The sequence below is a fragment of the Salmo salar genome, chromosome 15 (genome assembly GCF_965601325.2).
Source record: "Salmo salar chromosome 15, fSalSal1, whole genome shotgun sequence".
Lineage (NCBI taxonomy): Eukaryota > Metazoa > Chordata > Actinopteri > Salmoniformes > Salmonidae > Salmo > Salmo salar.
Window position 1 is genome coordinate 51,998,751 of NC_138305.1, and position 17,662 is coordinate 52,016,412.

General features: G+C 42.2%; 1 protein-coding gene across 2 annotated transcripts in view; it reads right to left on the reverse strand.

Moving 5' to 3' along the window:
* Positions 1-1,627: 1,627 nt before the first annotated feature.
* The window catches only part of cep128 (centrosomal protein 128), a 46,394-nt gene continuing 30,359 nt past the window's right edge, over positions 1,628-17,662 (reverse strand). For both annotated transcript variants that reach the window (XM_014145016.3, XM_014145017.3), the window contains exons 18-25: positions 15,489-15,548; positions 15,101-15,293; positions 10,840-10,889; positions 10,063-10,086; positions 5,546-5,623; positions 4,153-4,266; positions 3,091-3,199; positions 1,628-2,804 (exon numbers count right to left, since the gene is read on the reverse strand). In XM_014145016.3, the coding sequence (XP_014000491.3) occupies positions 2,674-2,804; positions 3,091-3,199; positions 4,153-4,266; positions 5,546-5,623; positions 10,063-10,086; positions 10,840-10,889; positions 15,101-15,293; positions 15,489-15,548 (759 nt within the window). In that variant the 3' untranslated portion in view covers positions 1,628-2,673. The remainder of the gene's footprint in view (positions 2,805-3,090; positions 3,200-4,152; positions 4,267-5,545; positions 5,624-10,062; positions 10,087-10,839; positions 10,890-15,100; positions 15,294-15,488; positions 15,549-17,662) is intronic.

Sequence of the window (17,662 nt, forward strand, 5' to 3'; positions counted from 1 at the left end):
AGAAACAAGATTCTCTGGTCTGATGAAACCAAGATTAAACTCTTTGGCCTGAATGCCAAGCGTTACGTCTGGAGGAAAACTGGCACCATCCCTATGGTGAAGCATGGTGGTGGCAGCATCATTCTGTGGGGATGTTTTTCAGTGGCAGGGACTGGGAGACTAGTCAGGAGAGGGAAAGATGAACAGCACAAAGTACAGAGATATCCTTGATGAAACCTCTAGAGAGCTCAGGACCTCAGACCGGTGGAAATATGTCCTTTAGTCTGATGAGTCCAAATGTGATATTTTTGGTTCCAACCGCTGTCTTTGTGAGATGCAGAGTAGGTGAACGGATGATCTCCACATGTGTGGTTCCCACCCTGAAGCATGGAGGAGGGGTGATGGTGTGGGGGTGCTTTGCTGGTGAGACTGTCAGTGATTTATTTAGAATTCAAGGCACACTTAACCAGCACGGCTACTACAGCATTCTGCAGTGATACGCCATCCAATCTGGTTTGCGCTTAGTGGGACTATAATTTGTTTTTCAACAGGTCAATGACCCAACACACCTCCAGGCTGTGTAACAGCTATTTGACCAAGAAGGAAAGTGCTGCATCAGATGACCTGGCCTCTACAATCACCTGACCTCAACTGGGATGAGTTGGAGTGAAGGAAAAGCAGCCAAGTGCTCAGCATATGTTGGAACTCCTTCAAGACTGTTGGAAAAGCATTCCAGGTGAAGCTGGTTGAGAGAATGCCAAGAGTGTGCATAGCTGTCATCAAAGCAAAGGGTGGCTACTTTGAAGAATCTCAAATATAAAATAGAATTTGATTTGTTTAACACTTTTTTGGTCACTACATGATTCCATGTGTTATTTTATACTTTTGATGTCTTCACTATTATTCTACAATGTAGAAAGAGTAAAAATAAAGAAAAACCCTTGAATGAGTAGGTGTGTCCAAACTTTTGACTGGTATTGTATGTAAATGTGATATTTCAGTTTTTTATTTGTAATAAATTTGCACACATTTCTAAAAACCTGTTTTTGCTTTGTCATTATGGGGTATTGTGTGTAGATTGATGAGGAAAAAAAACTATTGATTAAATCTTAAAATAAGGCTGTTACGTAACAAAATGTTGAAAAAGTCAAGGGGTCTGAATACTTTCCGACGGCACTGTAGAGAAGTTTCGATCAACAAAGTTATTCATCAGTGCAGTTTACAGAGACAGCAATATGAAAGTACAGTATTCAGCTTTGAAAGGTTGAGGATGAGGCTTCTACGCAAGTCCCTGTGGGAAAGAGACAGCATAGCTACATGTGGTCCGAGGTGTGAAATCTTATGTGCAGAACATAGGACATTAATACAATAACTCGAAATTGAAAAGACACGGAACTTTCTAGCGACTTGTTTTCACTGAACAGCAGATATGTATCGGCTCTTCTGAAGTACAGATGCATTTGGTAAATGTAAATTGAAGCTGAAATAAGGCTGGAGTGGCCATATAAACCTACAAACATAAGCCCATGCTACGAGTCATTTTCTCAACAGATGGACCAAGGCAACAGCGATTGACATACCATAGAGACTTAGGAGCCTAAGGAAACAACACTTCATTTTGAAATGGATGAGACCAGGGCTCAGGGGAAATGATCCTTACAGATCTGTGGAGATTTGTTTATTGCATATATTCTTTTCTACATTTCATAAAAATATACATATATTGTGCTTATTGGCATTTTTCTTCTTCTTTACAAATAAAACTTCTTTCCACAACTGCATAAAAGTACTTTTTTTTTTTTTTTTTAATTACGGTAGTGGTAAAAACACTCCAATATAAAAACAAAGTCATTGTGACTTGTCAAGTCTGTTGAAAACAATAATATATTGTTAATGCATAGGCTACATGAAGTTAGAAAGGCAGCACAACTTTCACAGATTGTCAGCATAAATATAATCATCACATCTAATCTGTTCAGATAAAACACATTGGCATGATAACACCAGAGTACAAAAACTGTCACAAAAAGGTAAACATTGGGGCTTAAAACAGTGTTTTTCAGATAAGTGTTTGAGTGTTGAAATATGTATACAAACGTAACGTCAGTATGACATGTTGGAATGTTGACCTACCTTGGCTTTATCACTGGTTCTTCAATCTATTTTCAGTCAAACTTCATGGGTTCTTTAAGCTCTGCCTGCTTTCTTTGCACCAAGTAACATTCAATGAAAAATCTTCATTAAAAAAAAAGCTACAATCGTCTTTCACAGTGCTAAATTTGGTGGTTCTCTTATAAGATACCCCAAGCTATGTGCAATGAACCTTCCACTAGGTTTAACCCTGCTTTACTTATCACAATCGCACTTAGTATGTATGCTTGGCTTCATGCTAGCTGTTTTCTAGGTTGGCTGCTAGTTACGTCGCTTGGAAGGGTTGGCTGTTTTTGGTTGAGGTATTCACGGAAGACTGTTGTGGTGATGCTTTGCAACCAGGGTACTGCATAGAGCTGGGTGTCGGTTGTACTGTCAAGTAAGGCATAGAGTTAAAAAGAGGGCCCACCACTATCTTTGCTATTATCGCCTCTGTGCCCGTGTTAAAACATACTTCTGTGTGAGCCCTCTATCCAACTCTATAATGAAAAGCTTGTTGATGAATACATGTATGTAACCAGTGTGAATCCCTGATGGTGGGCACTATGTGTTACTGTTGAGGTGGTCGGAGACGGAGTGAGAGTGGGCACCGTTGACAGCAGGAGAGGCTCGGCGGTGCAGAGAAAGGCTATAGTCCAGGGTGCAGTCTGGAGAGACCAGGCGTTTGTGTGGAGCTAAGCACCACAGGGAGAAAGGGAGGAGTTACAACACTAAGCACAACCTATTAAGAGTCATGTTTTACATTTTTTGTTAGAAAAAAAAAAGGAACATGTTCTAGGGTCTTTTAATGCAATGCTTCTTCACAGAGTTTCTTTACATTAGGGTATGAGACATATGAGTGATTTAGCAGACGCGCTTACAATCAGCGCAGTCGACTGAAGTAGGTAAAACAACCACACATCACAATCATTGCACTCTTCGAGAGGAGACGAGAGGTGAACATTGCGGCTGTGTACTCACATGTGGTGTCAGTGAGCATGGAGCTGGTGAGGAGAGCGCTAGGGCCTCTTATGGAGGAGGAGAGAGCAGTCAATCGAATGCTCTGCGTTGTAGCATCCAACCTGTCATCCTGGAAGAGGGTACAGTCTTGAGTACACACACTGCAAACTGGCATAACATCCAACCTTATGTGAAATGTATTCCGAGCAGTGCTCTTTCAGTCTTTGTCCTGGGTGAGCCAACAGGGCGACCAGGGTTTTGTTCCAGTCCAGCACTAGCACGACAGGTTAAACTAAGCAACTCGTCTTCGAGCTTTTGATTAGCTGATCAGGTGTTAAAATGCTGGGCTGCAGAAAAATCTCCGGTCTGTGCTTATCCTGTGGGTCCCCAGGACCAGCGTTAAATGAGAACGGACTCTATCAGCATTCTGTACTGAAACAGATTGCCTCTAACTGCAAAGTGAAAGCTAAGTAGATGAAGACTTTTCTTTATTCTACTTTCTTTAAATGAACTCCTGGTGGGTGCCGTACTATTAGGCACTAATGCAATCAGCACTTATGGATCAACACGGGAGTCGTTTGGCGTCGCAGCAGAGTCGTCTGGCAGATTAATGCACTTTAAGAAGTGGCTTCGATGTGGCTGCTGTGTGTGTGTGTGTGTGTGTGTGTGTGTGTGTGTGTGTGTGTGGCTGCTGTGCGGGCAGAATAGACACACTGATGGCAATCTGCTGTCAACAATGCAATGATGTTTCTCTGTTGGCCGCGTGAGAAGATAAATATGATCATTAGGACTGATTGGAAGTTACTACCCTCCGTCTCACTCTGTCAGTTGAGTTTGCCAACATTGCCTTGGAATCTTCATATTAAATGCAAATGCCAGTTGTGGACAAACGATACACCAGTGCACTCAGAAGGTGTCATAGGCTGGATGGCTCTGGGAGTAAGAGTACAAAGTACTCTTTGAACAGGCCAAGTATTGAAATTGCAGAGTGGCAAAGTCTCGTTTTGGGCTTCTAGGTATCATAAAGCTGATATTTGATGTAGCATATACATAGAGTGCACTATGGGTAATGTAGTCAAGTACCCTGTACTCCTGTATCTGTCGTTTGGACTCATCCAGCTGGTGCTGCAGGACTCCAACGATCTCTTTGTATTTAATGTAACGTTGTTCCACCAACTCCTTCTGCCGCTGAGACTCCTATATAAACAACATGGAAATAGTCACTCGCCACACAAACCAGCCATAAAATGGAACTCATCACAAAACCGGTTTGGAGTTGAAGTTGCACAGATCTAGGATCAGGTTAGATAGACACCTAAGTTGGTGTCATTAAGATTCAGAAGAGATCAAACACATAGAAAGACCCAGGCCACAGGTCTCCCTTCTAGACATATGGGTCGTTCCACCAATTAGATGCCGTTTGAGTAGTCTAACTTGGTGAAAAAGTTATTTCACCTCATTTTAACATTCTGTCATAAACAAAAAACACTTTTTTCCCCATCTCAAGAGGTGAAATAAAATAATGACTATAATAAGTGCCGAATAAGTCCTACAGAAAGTAATAGGGTTGACCGTAACAGGGCTGATGACTACATTTTAAAATCAGCCATGGAAGCTTGTTGTGTGCAACAGGGAGGGGCAATTGAATGTAAGCTTTAAAAAAAAACGTTAATTGTTAAAACATTTCTAGCGTGTCTATCTATGGGTAACAGGGTTGACGTGTTATGCTCAACCCGCTCAGTTTCCCACCACAAAACATGAGAAAACGGCCAAAGAGAATAGAACCAGTTCACCTGCTTTTACACTATGATTTCACTATGAGGTGTTCAATGTCTCTTTTGGAGGAAAAAAATACTTCAAAAGGAATAGTTTCACCATATTAAAACGAGAGTTCAGTTCACGTAATAGGGTTGACCTTGAAGAGATACTTCGGGATTTTGGCAATGAAGCCCGTTATCTACTTCCCTAGAGTCAGATGAACTCATGGACACCATCTCTGTGTCCAGTATGAAGGAAAATGGTATCCACAAGTTCATCTGAATCTGGGTAAGTAGATAAAGGGCTTCAAAATCCTGATTATTTAATTACCTTAAAATAAATCACAAATAAATAATAATCTTCAGAAATGTCTGTCAAAGCAACAAAATAATTAGGGCTTTACAATGATGGTGGAAAATTGGGAGAAATGTTGGGGTTTTGTTAGTTAAAATCTTCCTAGAAGTCACAGAGGATAAACAGAGGGACATGTCAAAATGCTGAATTTTGTCATTTTAGCAAGTCTTTTTTACATATCAGATTTATGGAATTTTCCATATGGTCTATATTAAAGGGCACTTCATTTAATATAACAAGCTTTTAAAATGCTATATTTGTGCACAAGTTCTACTTAAAATATTAAAAGGGATGCAAAAAGGCCCTAATGTCGTGGAACAACCCATATATTTGGTACATCCCAGGTCTCCCCAGTGAGCCTCACCTCCAGGTCTTTGAAGTTGTCCAGCAGACACAGCTTCTCAGGGACTGACTCCAGGTGATCCACCGCCAGCCTGGTGCTCTGAATAGATAAAGGAATACAAGGAGGTTAATATACTGCACATTAGGTTTACTCACAATACAACACAGCAAGGTGCTGAATCCAGCTACTATTCATGCCAATTCAAAAGGCTTTATTGTACTGTCACACAATGTACTAAAAAAGCTCTGACAACGGCAGTAGGCTGCTATAAGTGGGCTTAAATGACCTAGTGATACTAGGAAAGTGCAGTGTGCTGGTATTTATTTGACACAGCACATGCACAGTGGATTCAGAAAGGATTCACACCCCTTGACTTTTTCCACATTTTGTTGTGTTACAGCCTGCATTTAACATTGATTAAATTGCAATTTTTTTGTCACTGGCCTACACATAATATCCCATAATGTCAAAGTGGAATTATGTTTTTGGGACATTTTTACAAATTAATTAAAAATGAAAAGCTGAAATGTCTTGAGTCAATAAGCATTCCACCCCTTTGTTATGGCAAGCCTAAATAAGTTCAGGAGTAAAAATGTGCTTGACAAGTCACATAATAAGTTGCATGGACTCACTCTGTGTGCAATAATAGTGTTCAACATGATTTTTGAATGACTACCTCATCTCTGTACCCCACACATACAAAGACCAGGGAGGTTTTCCATTGCCTCGCAAAGGGGACCTACTGGTAGATGGGTAAAAAGAAACTGCAGATATTGAATATCCCTTGGAGTATGGTGTATCAATACGCCCAGTCACTACAAAGATACAGGCATCCTCCCTAACTCAGTTGCCAGATGAAGGAAACTGCTCAAGGTTTTCACCATGAGGCCAATGGTGACTTTAAAACAGTTATAGTTGAATGGTTGTGACAGGAGAAAACTGAGGATGGATCAACAACATTGTAGTTACTCCACAATACTAACCTAAATGACAGAGTGAAAAGGAAGCCTGTGACCGAATAAAAACATTACAAAACATGCATCATGTTTGTAACAAGGCACTAAAATAATACTGCAAAAAAATGTGGCAAAGCAATTAACTTTTTATCCTGAATACAAAGTGTTATGTTTGGGGCAAATCCAATACAACACATTAATGAGTACGACTCTCCATATTTTCAAAAATTGTGGTGGCTGCATCATTTTATGGGTATGCTTGTCATCGTTAAGGACTGGGGAGTTTTTAAAGATAAAAATAAACAGAATGGGGATAAGCACAGGCAAAATCCTAGAGGAAAACCTGGTTCAGTCTGCTTTCCACCAGACACATGACAATAACTTAAAACACAAGGCCAAATCTATACTGGAGTTGCTTACCAAGAAGACAATGAATGTTCCTGAGTGGCAGTTTTGACTTAAATCTAATAATATAAATCTATGGTAAGACCTGAAAATGGTTGTCTAGCAATGATCAACAACCAATTTGGACAGAGCTTGCAGAATCTTGAAAATAATAAATGGGCAAATGTTGCACAATCCAGGTGTGGAAAGCTCTTAAGAGACTTACCCAGAAAGACTCACAGCTGTAATCGCTGCCAAAGGTGCTTCTACAAAGTCTGACTCAGGGGTGTGAATACTTACGCATTTCATTTTCCATCAATTCGTTCCAAAAACATGTTTTCATATTGTCATTATTTGGTATTTGTGTGTAGATGGGTGAATTCTTTTATGTAATGAATCCATTTTAAATTCAGGCTGTAACACAACAAAATGTGGAATAAGTCAATAAGTACTTTGAAGGCATATGTCTACAGAAAGACAGCATTTGCAAGATGACAATTGAAGTAGCCCCACTGACAATCCGTTATACGAAGACAAAACAAAAAGCAATTGTCATCTGGGGTTGTATTATTATTGCCACATCATATTAGACAGACAGGCCTGTATTGTATTCCATTCTATTCAGATGGCGGCTTCGTCCCAAATGACACACTATCCCCTCCATAGTGCACTACTTTTGACAAGTAGTGTACTATGTAGAGAGTAGGGTGCCATTTGGGACTCGGCCCGTGCGTTTTCTGAGACATTAAAGAGCCGGGGCTGTTGGAGAACCTTACACAGACTGCTCCGCTGATCGCCGCTGTAGTAATGTAAACGTGAAACCCCGCTCACTGCCTGATGAATCAGCTGCCTGCATGCGCACACATACTGTACAGTGCTTTCGGAAACTATTCAGACCCCATGACTTTTTCCACATTTTGTTACGTTACAGTCCTAGTCTAAATTGATTAAATCGTTTTTTCCCCCTCATCAATCTACACACAATACCCCGCAATGACAAAGCAAAAACTAGTTGAGAAATTTCTGCAAATGTATCATTGTTTTTTACTGAAATATTACATTTACATAAGTATTCAGACCCTTTACTCAGTACTTTGCTAAAGCACCTTTAGCAGTGATTGAAGCCTGGAGTCGTCTTGGGTATGGCGCTACAAGCTTGGCATACCTGTATTTGGGGAGTTTCTCCCATTCTTCTCATTAGGGTTTAGCTCTAACATGCACTGTCAATTGTGGGACCTTATGTAGACAGGTGTGTGCCTTTCCAAATCATTAATTGAATTTATTACAGGTGGACTCCAATCAAGTTGTAGAAACATCTCAAGGATGATCAATCGAAAAAGTATGCACCTGAGCTCAATTTCGAGTCTCATAGCAAAGGGTCTGAATACTTATGTAAATAAGGTATTTCTGTTTATAATAAATTTGCAAAAAAAAATCTAAAAACCTGTTTTCTGTTTGTCATTATGGGGTATTGTGTGCAGATCGATGAAGATCAATTGTTATTTAATCAGTTTTAGAATAACGCTAAAACGTAACAAAATGTGGAAAAGGGGTCTGAATACTTTCTGAATGCACTGTACATACACACACAGGTCGATACCCTGTGCCACAGTGTTGTAGCAGTAAGCAGGAATTATCTGAATGGATGGGCTTCGCAGGGTTTTTATTAAAGCTAATTGAAGTCGAGGCCGCCGGCCGCGACACATAATTGTGATGGATAGAGAGAGAACACAGATCGCTTCATAGCTTCACAGCCCATAAATACTCTTAGGTCAATACGGCCTGTCGATATCCCTAACGAATGTGTCTGTCGGTTTGGGTTGACGTGACATGGAGCGGGTGATAAAGGATGTTTGAGTGGGGTGTTTACATTCTCCTGCCTGGGGGCAATGTTTGTTGTTGAGTCAGTGGACCCTAATCAGTGTCTAATGATCCTTACATATACCTGATCATGTTAGCTTTATGGTGATTGAATGATGCTCAGCACTTTTATAAAAACAATCACTAACAATTTACCATCTTCAAGTTAGGAGTCAGAGTTTACAAACAAACCTTCTCTAGGTTGAGTCCATCAAGCTATCAAGAGGGAAGCCATATATCTGTTAATACGTTTTGTTGGCTATGTTAAAGGAAACACGCCCAGTAGAATGGCCTTACTGAAGAGCTCAGTGACTTTCAACGTGGCACCGTCATAGGATGCCACCTTTCCAACAAGTCAGTTCGTCAAATTTCTGCCCTGCTAGAGCTACCCCAGTCAACTGTAAGTGGTGATATTGTGAAGTGGAAAAGTCTAGGAGCAACAACGGCTCAGCTGCGAAGTGGTAGGCCACACAAGTTCGCAGAACGGGACCACCGGGTGCTGAAGCGTAGTGCAACACTCACTACAGAGTTCCAAACTGCCTCTGGAAGCAAAGTCAGCTTCAAAAAATGGGTTTCCATGGCCGAACAGCAGCACACAGGCCCAAGATCACCATGCGCAATGCCAAGCGTCGGCTGGAGTGGTGTAAACTCGCCGCTATTGGACTCTGGAGCAGTGGAAATGCATTCTGTGGAGTGAAGAATCGCGCAACACCATCTGGCAGTCCAACGGACAAATCTGCTTTGGCGGATGCCAGGAGAATGCTACCTGCCCCAATGCATAGTGCCAACTGTAAAGTTTGGTGGAGGAGGAATAATGGTCTCGGGCTGTTTTTCATGGTTCTGCCTAGGCCCCTTAGTTCTAGTGAAGGGAAATCTTAACGCTACAGCATACTATGACATTTTAGACGATTCTGTGCTTCCAACTTCTTGGCAAAAGTTTGGGAAAGGTCCTTTCCTGTTTCAGCATGACAATGCCCCATGCATAAAGAAAGGTCCCTACAGAAATGGTTTGTCGAGATCGGTGTGGAAGAATTTAACTGGCCTGCACAGAGCCCTGACCTCAACCCCTTTGGGATGACTTGGAAAGCCGACTACGATCCAGGCCTAATCATCCAACATCAGTGCCCGACCTCAATAATGCCTGTGGCTGAATGGAAGCAAGTCCCCACAGCAATGTTCCAACATCTAGTGGCAAGCCTTCCCAGAAGAGTGGAGGCTGTTATAGCAGCAAAGGGGGGACCAACTCCATATTAATGCCCATGATTTTGGAATGAGATGTTCGACGAGCAGCTCTCCACATACTTTTGGTCATGTAGTGTATAAACAATCAAATCTTACCATCTCCAGATCCAAGATACGATCCTGTGAAGACAAGAACCACAGTTACTTATTGTTTAATGACCAAAAGACGTGTATGAGTGACTGAAAGCGTGTCAAAGCTTAAACCACTAAACAGTGAGTCAGCACGGCGTGTGTATTGCCAATAAACAAGCAACAGGGGACGGAACAGAAGAAGCTGTGGAGAACACGCTCCTCTCTCTCCTCCCTTTCATCTGGCTCCTGAGTGATGTTGGTTCTCTAATGATGCATAAGTGATGCGATGCGTCTTATAGGCCTGTCACTCATCCATCCCCACACCTGCTAGATTCCCTCCCTCTCTCCCCCTCCTCCCCCGTCCTGTGACTGCGCTGGCTGTTGGGTGGCAGCAGTGTGCGGTTGAACTCGACTCCTCATTCTTCTTAATTAAAGGCCTGGCTGGGTCCGAGGGGACTGATTAATTATAGCAGGTGCACACACGTACAGACACAGATGGGCCCCAGTACACACACACACACACAGACACAGACCACACACACACACACACACACACACACACACACACCACTTTGAGGAGAAAATGGAAAACAGACTGTGTGACTGGACAGGACTGCCATGGGGTTTAGGACGTTATAGCTGGATTGGGGATGGTGTGTAGTAATGTTTAATAGAGGAGAGAGAGGAGGTAGTACTATAACAGGGTACTCTGTCTGAGGGTGAGTCTGTGTGTTGGGGCCCTGGACAGCAGGCTGCATTGTTCAGACAGAAGAGCAAGGCCAACATGGGTGTCTGGCTCACCTGAAGACTTCTCATCTCATTTTCCTTCCTTCGAGTCTTCTCCAGGAGTTCTTTAATGAGACAAGCACATTAATAATTACCATCTAATATAATATTCACATAGACAGAGGCATTTGGGACCCACAGCCTTAACACCTTGACTAGCCATGCTATCAGTGGCTATGAAACTTTTCCTATTCTGAACAACCTTGCTGTCAGTCTCAACACCTCCCTAAACTTGGTCAAATCAAATAGATTGCTGTGATTGCTGCTCATTGGTCTCCCACTCCCTGCTGTCTGCTGTCTTGTTGAACTGAGTGCTGAGCAGGCTGGCTGGGCTGGGAGAGGAGGCTGCTCCCAGCTCACACATTCAATATTCAATCACTAGGCATTGGATGACTGCTTTCTACCCTCGTCCCTCTGTCCCTGCCCACCTCTGTCACTCACACTCACACACACTCCACCACGTGCCCACCCAGCCGGAACCCCATGCCGCCACCTCAGGAATACCCAAGCAGCCACTGAGCCACTTGCCAATCTCCAGATGGCACCGGCGAGACTCTGGCAGTCTAAACGGGTGTAAAGACGACGGGCCACATGACGTGAGAGAGAACGTCACAGACCGCCAAACTGCCTTCTCTCGCTCACTCAGTCCCTCTCCGTTTAATCTGAATGTGTGGAAGTCAGTTACTGAGGCAAGAGCTGTAATCCAACAGCTATCTACCACAGACTGTGTTTTAGTAAATAGGGAGGTGTTAAAAGTTAGACCGTACGCAAGAGAAAAACTTCCTCTGAAAAGTACCACCGTAGTGTTTAAGAAAGAAGGCAAAAGTTCCAAGGCAGCCGTTTTTATCTCAATATCAACTGTGATTGTTATTTAACATTTTAATTGAAAACAAACAAAAAAATCTTCTTAGCAAAGACCAATTTCTGAAACAAGACTAGGACTGTCTGGGAGTGGTCTGAGTGGGGAAGGGAAAACTGAAAACTAGCCGCTATTGGCAGAGAAGTTTGGAACTCTTATCGGTCTATTAACTAATTTCAAAGTATTTTTAAACAGCTCTTACACTAAAAGGGCATTATCATAATGTTCACAATTCCACAGTATTATTCCAACCTCAGTGTGTAAATATATATAAAGCACAGGAAATGTAGTTTTTGACTGCACTGGGCCTTTAAGTTGGCTGACCTGAACTTAACCAATTGAAAAGTAAGAGGAAAGTACACTGGCAGCAACTGTCAGCAACCAAAAACTCTGAAAACTTCTGAAGTAAGTTACGATGATCAAAGACATGAGGAGTGCACCCAGTGAACCGTATATCTAGATAGAACAAATACATCTAAGATGTGTTGCTGTTCGTTCCTAATGAGAGAGAACATTTCCAGATGGCCCAATTTAGTTTTCTTCTGTTTTGTACCAAATCGCGCCAAAGATATACAGCTACCAGCCTCTTTCCCAAGGGGAAGGCAGAGTTGGGGGTTAGACAGCATCATTGTAAATAAGAATTTGTTCTTAACTGACTTGCCTAGTTAAATAAAAGTTAAATAAAAATAAATAAAAAAATACAAATTACTATGGTGTCTAGGATCCACAATGTAAGGGCTGATAATGGCCAGGGACACGATATTATCACGATACTTAGGTGCCGATTCAATATATATTGTGATTCTCACCATTCTATATCTATTGCTAATCGATACAGCGATGTTATTGTGATTTGATATTCCAAACATATTGCTCACTATATGTCTGCTGCAGCAGACAAGAGAGCATGAGAAAATTAGTTTTGATTACTCAGAGAAATAAAAATGCTGAAAACATGTTGGCTCACTATTTACATTTTTGGCATTTAGCAGATGCTCTTATCAAGAGTGGCTTACAGGAGCAATTGGGGTTAAGTGCCTTGCTCAAGGGCACATCGACAGAATTTTCACCCAAACCCAGTTTCCATTGGCACTAGAAAGTCAGCTTGGTGGGCTAGCTCAATTTGCGTTTCCACTGCCTTAAGAAATGTGAAATGATGTCATGTTGCTAGGTAGCCAATATGTGACTGTGTAGCTGGCTTCGCTAATGTTGCTAGCTAGCTAGCAAGATGTTGATGAATGTAATTCACCCTCACCATGCTGTAATTAACGTTAACCCAAACTCCAGCCATTGCCAGCCAGACTCAGAGCCACGTATTTAGCTTGCTAACATTAGCTAGCTAGCTAAACGGTTAACGTCGTCGCATAAAAGGCTAGCTAACTTAATTACTACCTTGCTTGCCATGGCATTGCTTATTAGTTAGCTAGCTAACCAAGCGAACTAGAAGACAGGTTCGATATGATGTAGCTAGCTAGCTAGCTTTCAATACGACCTGGCCAGCTATAATTCCTGCTAGCTCACGTTAGCTAGCGAGCTTGTTTCAACTCTGACGTTAGGTAGCTACCATTAGAGGGCTGACTGTTCTCATACATAAAAGTTTATTGTGTAGCACAAAAATGAATCAAGGATCTAACTATGGTGGTAATTCGTGTTATGTTTGACTACTGCAGTACTGCTTGTCCATGTGCTTGCTAACAGCCACAAGCCCAGACGAGCTAGCTAAACTGTACCCGATCCTGTAGGTTCATGCTCTACAACATTCGCAGAGTACGACCCTGCCTCACACAGGAAGCGGCGCAGGTCCTAATCCGGGCACTTGTCATCTCCCGTCTGGATTACTGCAACTCGCTGTTGGCTGGGCTCCCTGCCTGTGCCATTAAACCCCTACAACTCATCCAGAACGCCGCAGCCCGTCTGGTGTTCAACCTTCCCAAGTTCTCTCACGTCACCCCGCTCCTCCGCTCTCTCCACTGGCTTCCAGTTGAAGCTCGCATCCGCTACAAGACCATGGTGATTGCCTACGGAGCTGTGAAGGGAACGGCACCTCCATACCTTCAGGCTCTGATCAGGCCCTACACCCAAACAAGAGCACTGCGTTCATCCACCACTGGCCTGCTGGCCCCCCTACCTCTGAGGAAGCACAGTTCCCGCTCAGCCCAGTCAAAACTGTTCGCTGCTCTGGCACCCCAATGGTGGAACAAGCTCCCTCACGACGCCAGGACAGGGGAGTCAATCACCACCTTCCGGAGACACCTGAAACCCCACCTTTTTAAGGAATACCTAGGATAGGATAAAGTAATCCTTCTAACCCCCCCCCCCCCTTAAAAGATTTAGATGCACTATTGTAAAGTGGTTGTTCCACTGGATATCATAAGGTGAATGCACCATTTTGTAAGTCGCTCTGGATAAGAGCGTCTGCTAAATGACTTAAATGTAATGTAATGTAAACCTGCTAGCACCCAGCAGTGATCAGCTGGTGGTTGCATAGTAACGGCGTCACCAACCAGAATTCTAATCAAGCTAGTTGTGAAACTGGGCTGCGCTGGCCCTGGGTTCCCTTGAACCAGCTCGATTTTCAGAATTACACCCGAGTCAGCTCAAATTTGGCCCTAATTTTAAGTGCCAGTGGAAACTGGGCTCTAGTCGGCTCAGGGATTCGAACCAGCGACCTTTCGGTTACTGGCCCAACGCTCTTAACCGCTAGACTATCTACCTATTTAAATAGAAGATGGAGAACAAAGTAGCTGTACGATGAAAATTACCAGAGTTTTTGCGCAGGTACAGTTGATTAGCACTAGTTAACGCAACCTAGCAAAACAAATATTGAAGTATCGATATAATATTGTCCAAAATAACATAGCGATTTGTAACTGTATCGACCCCCCCATTACTACACAATGCCACGCTGTTCCAGCCAGAGCAGCACAGCACGTCTGAATGAGAGAGACTGGTTGATTAGGTCTTTGTCTGTACGTCTGTCAGTCTGTGTAAAACAGAGGAAAGAGGGAGCTAAGAATTAGATGGAGGTTCCCCTGGTTGTTGTGATGAAACCTGCTCTGCTGGGTCCACCTTCTCTAACTCATTATCAAGAGTTTAGTTTAGAAACTGGGAGAGAGAAGAACTTCCCTGTCTGGATGTGAATGTGTGGGAGGAAGAAATGAGAGGAACAAACCAAGTGCATTTGCAGAAATGAACACAAATTAAGAACTACAGACAAAAACAAGGACACTTGAGCAGATAGAAACACAACCATAATGAGGCTAGCTACATGTCGGACAATTCATTAGCAACCGTCTAGATGGAACAGAAAAAGCCTGAATGAGCCCATATTGCAGCTCTTAAACTGATGTACGGGAGATTTAGAAGTTGGCCCTCAATGAATGAATGAATGAATCAATCAATCGGATCCAGCCCTACCTTTCTTCTCTGTGCTGATGGAGTGCAGTAGTTTCTCCTGCTGGTCCAGTCTCTGTAGCAGGGCCTGTCTTTCAGAGTCTCTGCTCTGTCTCAGTCCTTTCAGCTGTTCTCTGTCCTGTTGGACCTGCCGACGCAGCTTTCTCTCTCTGGCCTCACGGACAGACACCTCCTCACACAGCCAACGCAGCTTGGTCTGGAACACACACACAGCCTCCTTTCATAATGCAGTCATATGCAGTCATACCCACAATGTCACACATGCATGTTGTTTCTCAGTCTCTAACATTCACACCCAAAAAAACCTGATGAACTGTCAGTTTCTCCCAATAGCGACAGGTGGGTCAATGCTTTTAAAGTATCTCCGTAAAAGATGGATAATGTAGTGTACCTTGGTCTCAGCCAACCAGCGATGAGGGTCTTTCTGGAGTCCAGGATTGAGGGATATGGCCTAGAAATAACAAAGACGGTTAGGTCTAGAGTTCGACCGATTAATCGGAATGGCCGATTAATTAGGGCCGATTTCAAGTTTTCATAACAATCGGTAATCGGTATTTTTGGCCACCGATTTGCCGATAAAAAAAAAAAAAAAAAATGTTTTTTATATAAATATTGTTTAACTAGGCAAGTCTGTTAAGAACACATTCTTATTTTCAATGACGGCCTAGGAACGGTGGGTTAACTGCCTTGTTCAGAGGCAGAACGACAGATTTTTACTTGTCAGCTTGGGGATGCAACCTTACGGTTAAACTAGTCCAATGCTCTAACCACCTGCTTTACATTGCACTCCACGAGGAGCCTGCCTGTTACGCGAATGCAGTAAGAAGCCAAGGTAGGTTGCTAGCTAGCATTAAACTTATCTTATAAAAACAATCAATCAATCAATCAATCATAATCACTAGTTAACTACACATGGTTGATGATATTACTAGTTTATCTAGCCTGTCCTGCGTTGCATATAATCGATGTGGTGCGCATTCGCGAAAAAGGTCTGTCGTTGATCCAACTTGTACCTAACCATAAACATCAATACCTTTCTTAAAATCAATACACAAGTATATATTTTTAAACCTGCATCTTTAGTTAATATTGCCTGCTAACATGAATTTCTTTTAACTAGGGAAAATGTGTCACCTCTGCAACAGAGTCAGGGTATATGCAGCAGTTTGGGCCGCCTGGCTCGTTGCGAACTGTGAAGACTATTTCTTCCTAACAAAGACAGCTGACTTCGCCAAACGGGGGATGATTTAACAAAAGCGCATTTGCGAAAAAAGCACAATCGTTGCACAACTGTACGTAACCATAAACATCAATGCCTTTCTTAAAATCAATACACAGAAGTATATATTTTTAAACCTGCATATTTAGCTAAAATAAATCCAGGTTAGCAGGCAATATTAACCAGGTGAAATTGTCACTTCTCTTCCGTTCATTGCACGCAGAGTCGGGGTATATTAAACAGTTTGGGCCGCCTGGCTCGTTGCGAACTAATTTGCCAGAATTTTACTTAATTATGACATAACATTGAAGGTTGTGCAATGTAACAGGAACATTTAGACTTATGGATGCCACCCGTTAGATCAAATACGTAACAGTTCCGTATTTCACTGAAAGAATAAACGTTTTGTTTTCTAAATGATAGTTTCCGGATTCGACCATATTAATGACCTAAGGCTCGTATTTCTGTGTGTTATTATGTTATAATTAAGTCTATGATTTGATAGAGCAGTCTGACTGAGCGATGGTAGGCAGCAGCAGGCTCGTAAGCATTCATTTAAAATAGCACTTTCGTGTGTTTTGCCAGCAGCTCTTCGCAATGCATTGCACTGTTTATGACTTCAAGCCTATCAACTCCCAAGATTAGGCTGGTGTAACCGATATGAAAGGTCTAGCTAGTTAGCCGGGTGCACGCTAATAGCTTTTCAAACGTCACTCGCTCTGAGACTTGGAGTAGTTGTTTCCCTTGCTCTACATGGGTAACGCTGCTTCGAGGGTGGCTGTTGTCGATGTGTTCCTGGTTCGAGCCCAGGTAGGAGCGAGGAGAGGGACGGAAGCTATACTGTTAGACTGGCAATACTAAAGTGCCTATAAGAACATCCAATATTCAAAGGTATATGAAATACAAATCGTATAGAGAAAAATAGTCCTATAATTCTTCTAATAACTACAACCTAAAACTTCTTACCTGGGAATATTGAAGACTCATGTTAGAAGGAACCACCAGCTTTCATATGTTCTCATGTTCTGAGCAAGGAACTTAAACGTTAGCTTTCTTACATGGCACATATTGCACTTTTACTTTCTTCTCCAACACTTTGTTTTTGCATTATTTCAACCAAATTGAACATGTTTCATTATTTATTTGAGGCTAAATTGATTTTATTGATGTATTATATTAAGTTAAAATAAGTGTTCATTCAGTATTGTTGTAATTGTCATTATTACAAAAAATTAAAAAAGTTAAAAAAAGTAAAAAATAATAATAAAAAGAATCGGCTGATTAATGGGTATCGGCTTTTTTTGGTCCTCCAATAATCGGTATTGGCGTTGAAAAATCATAATCGG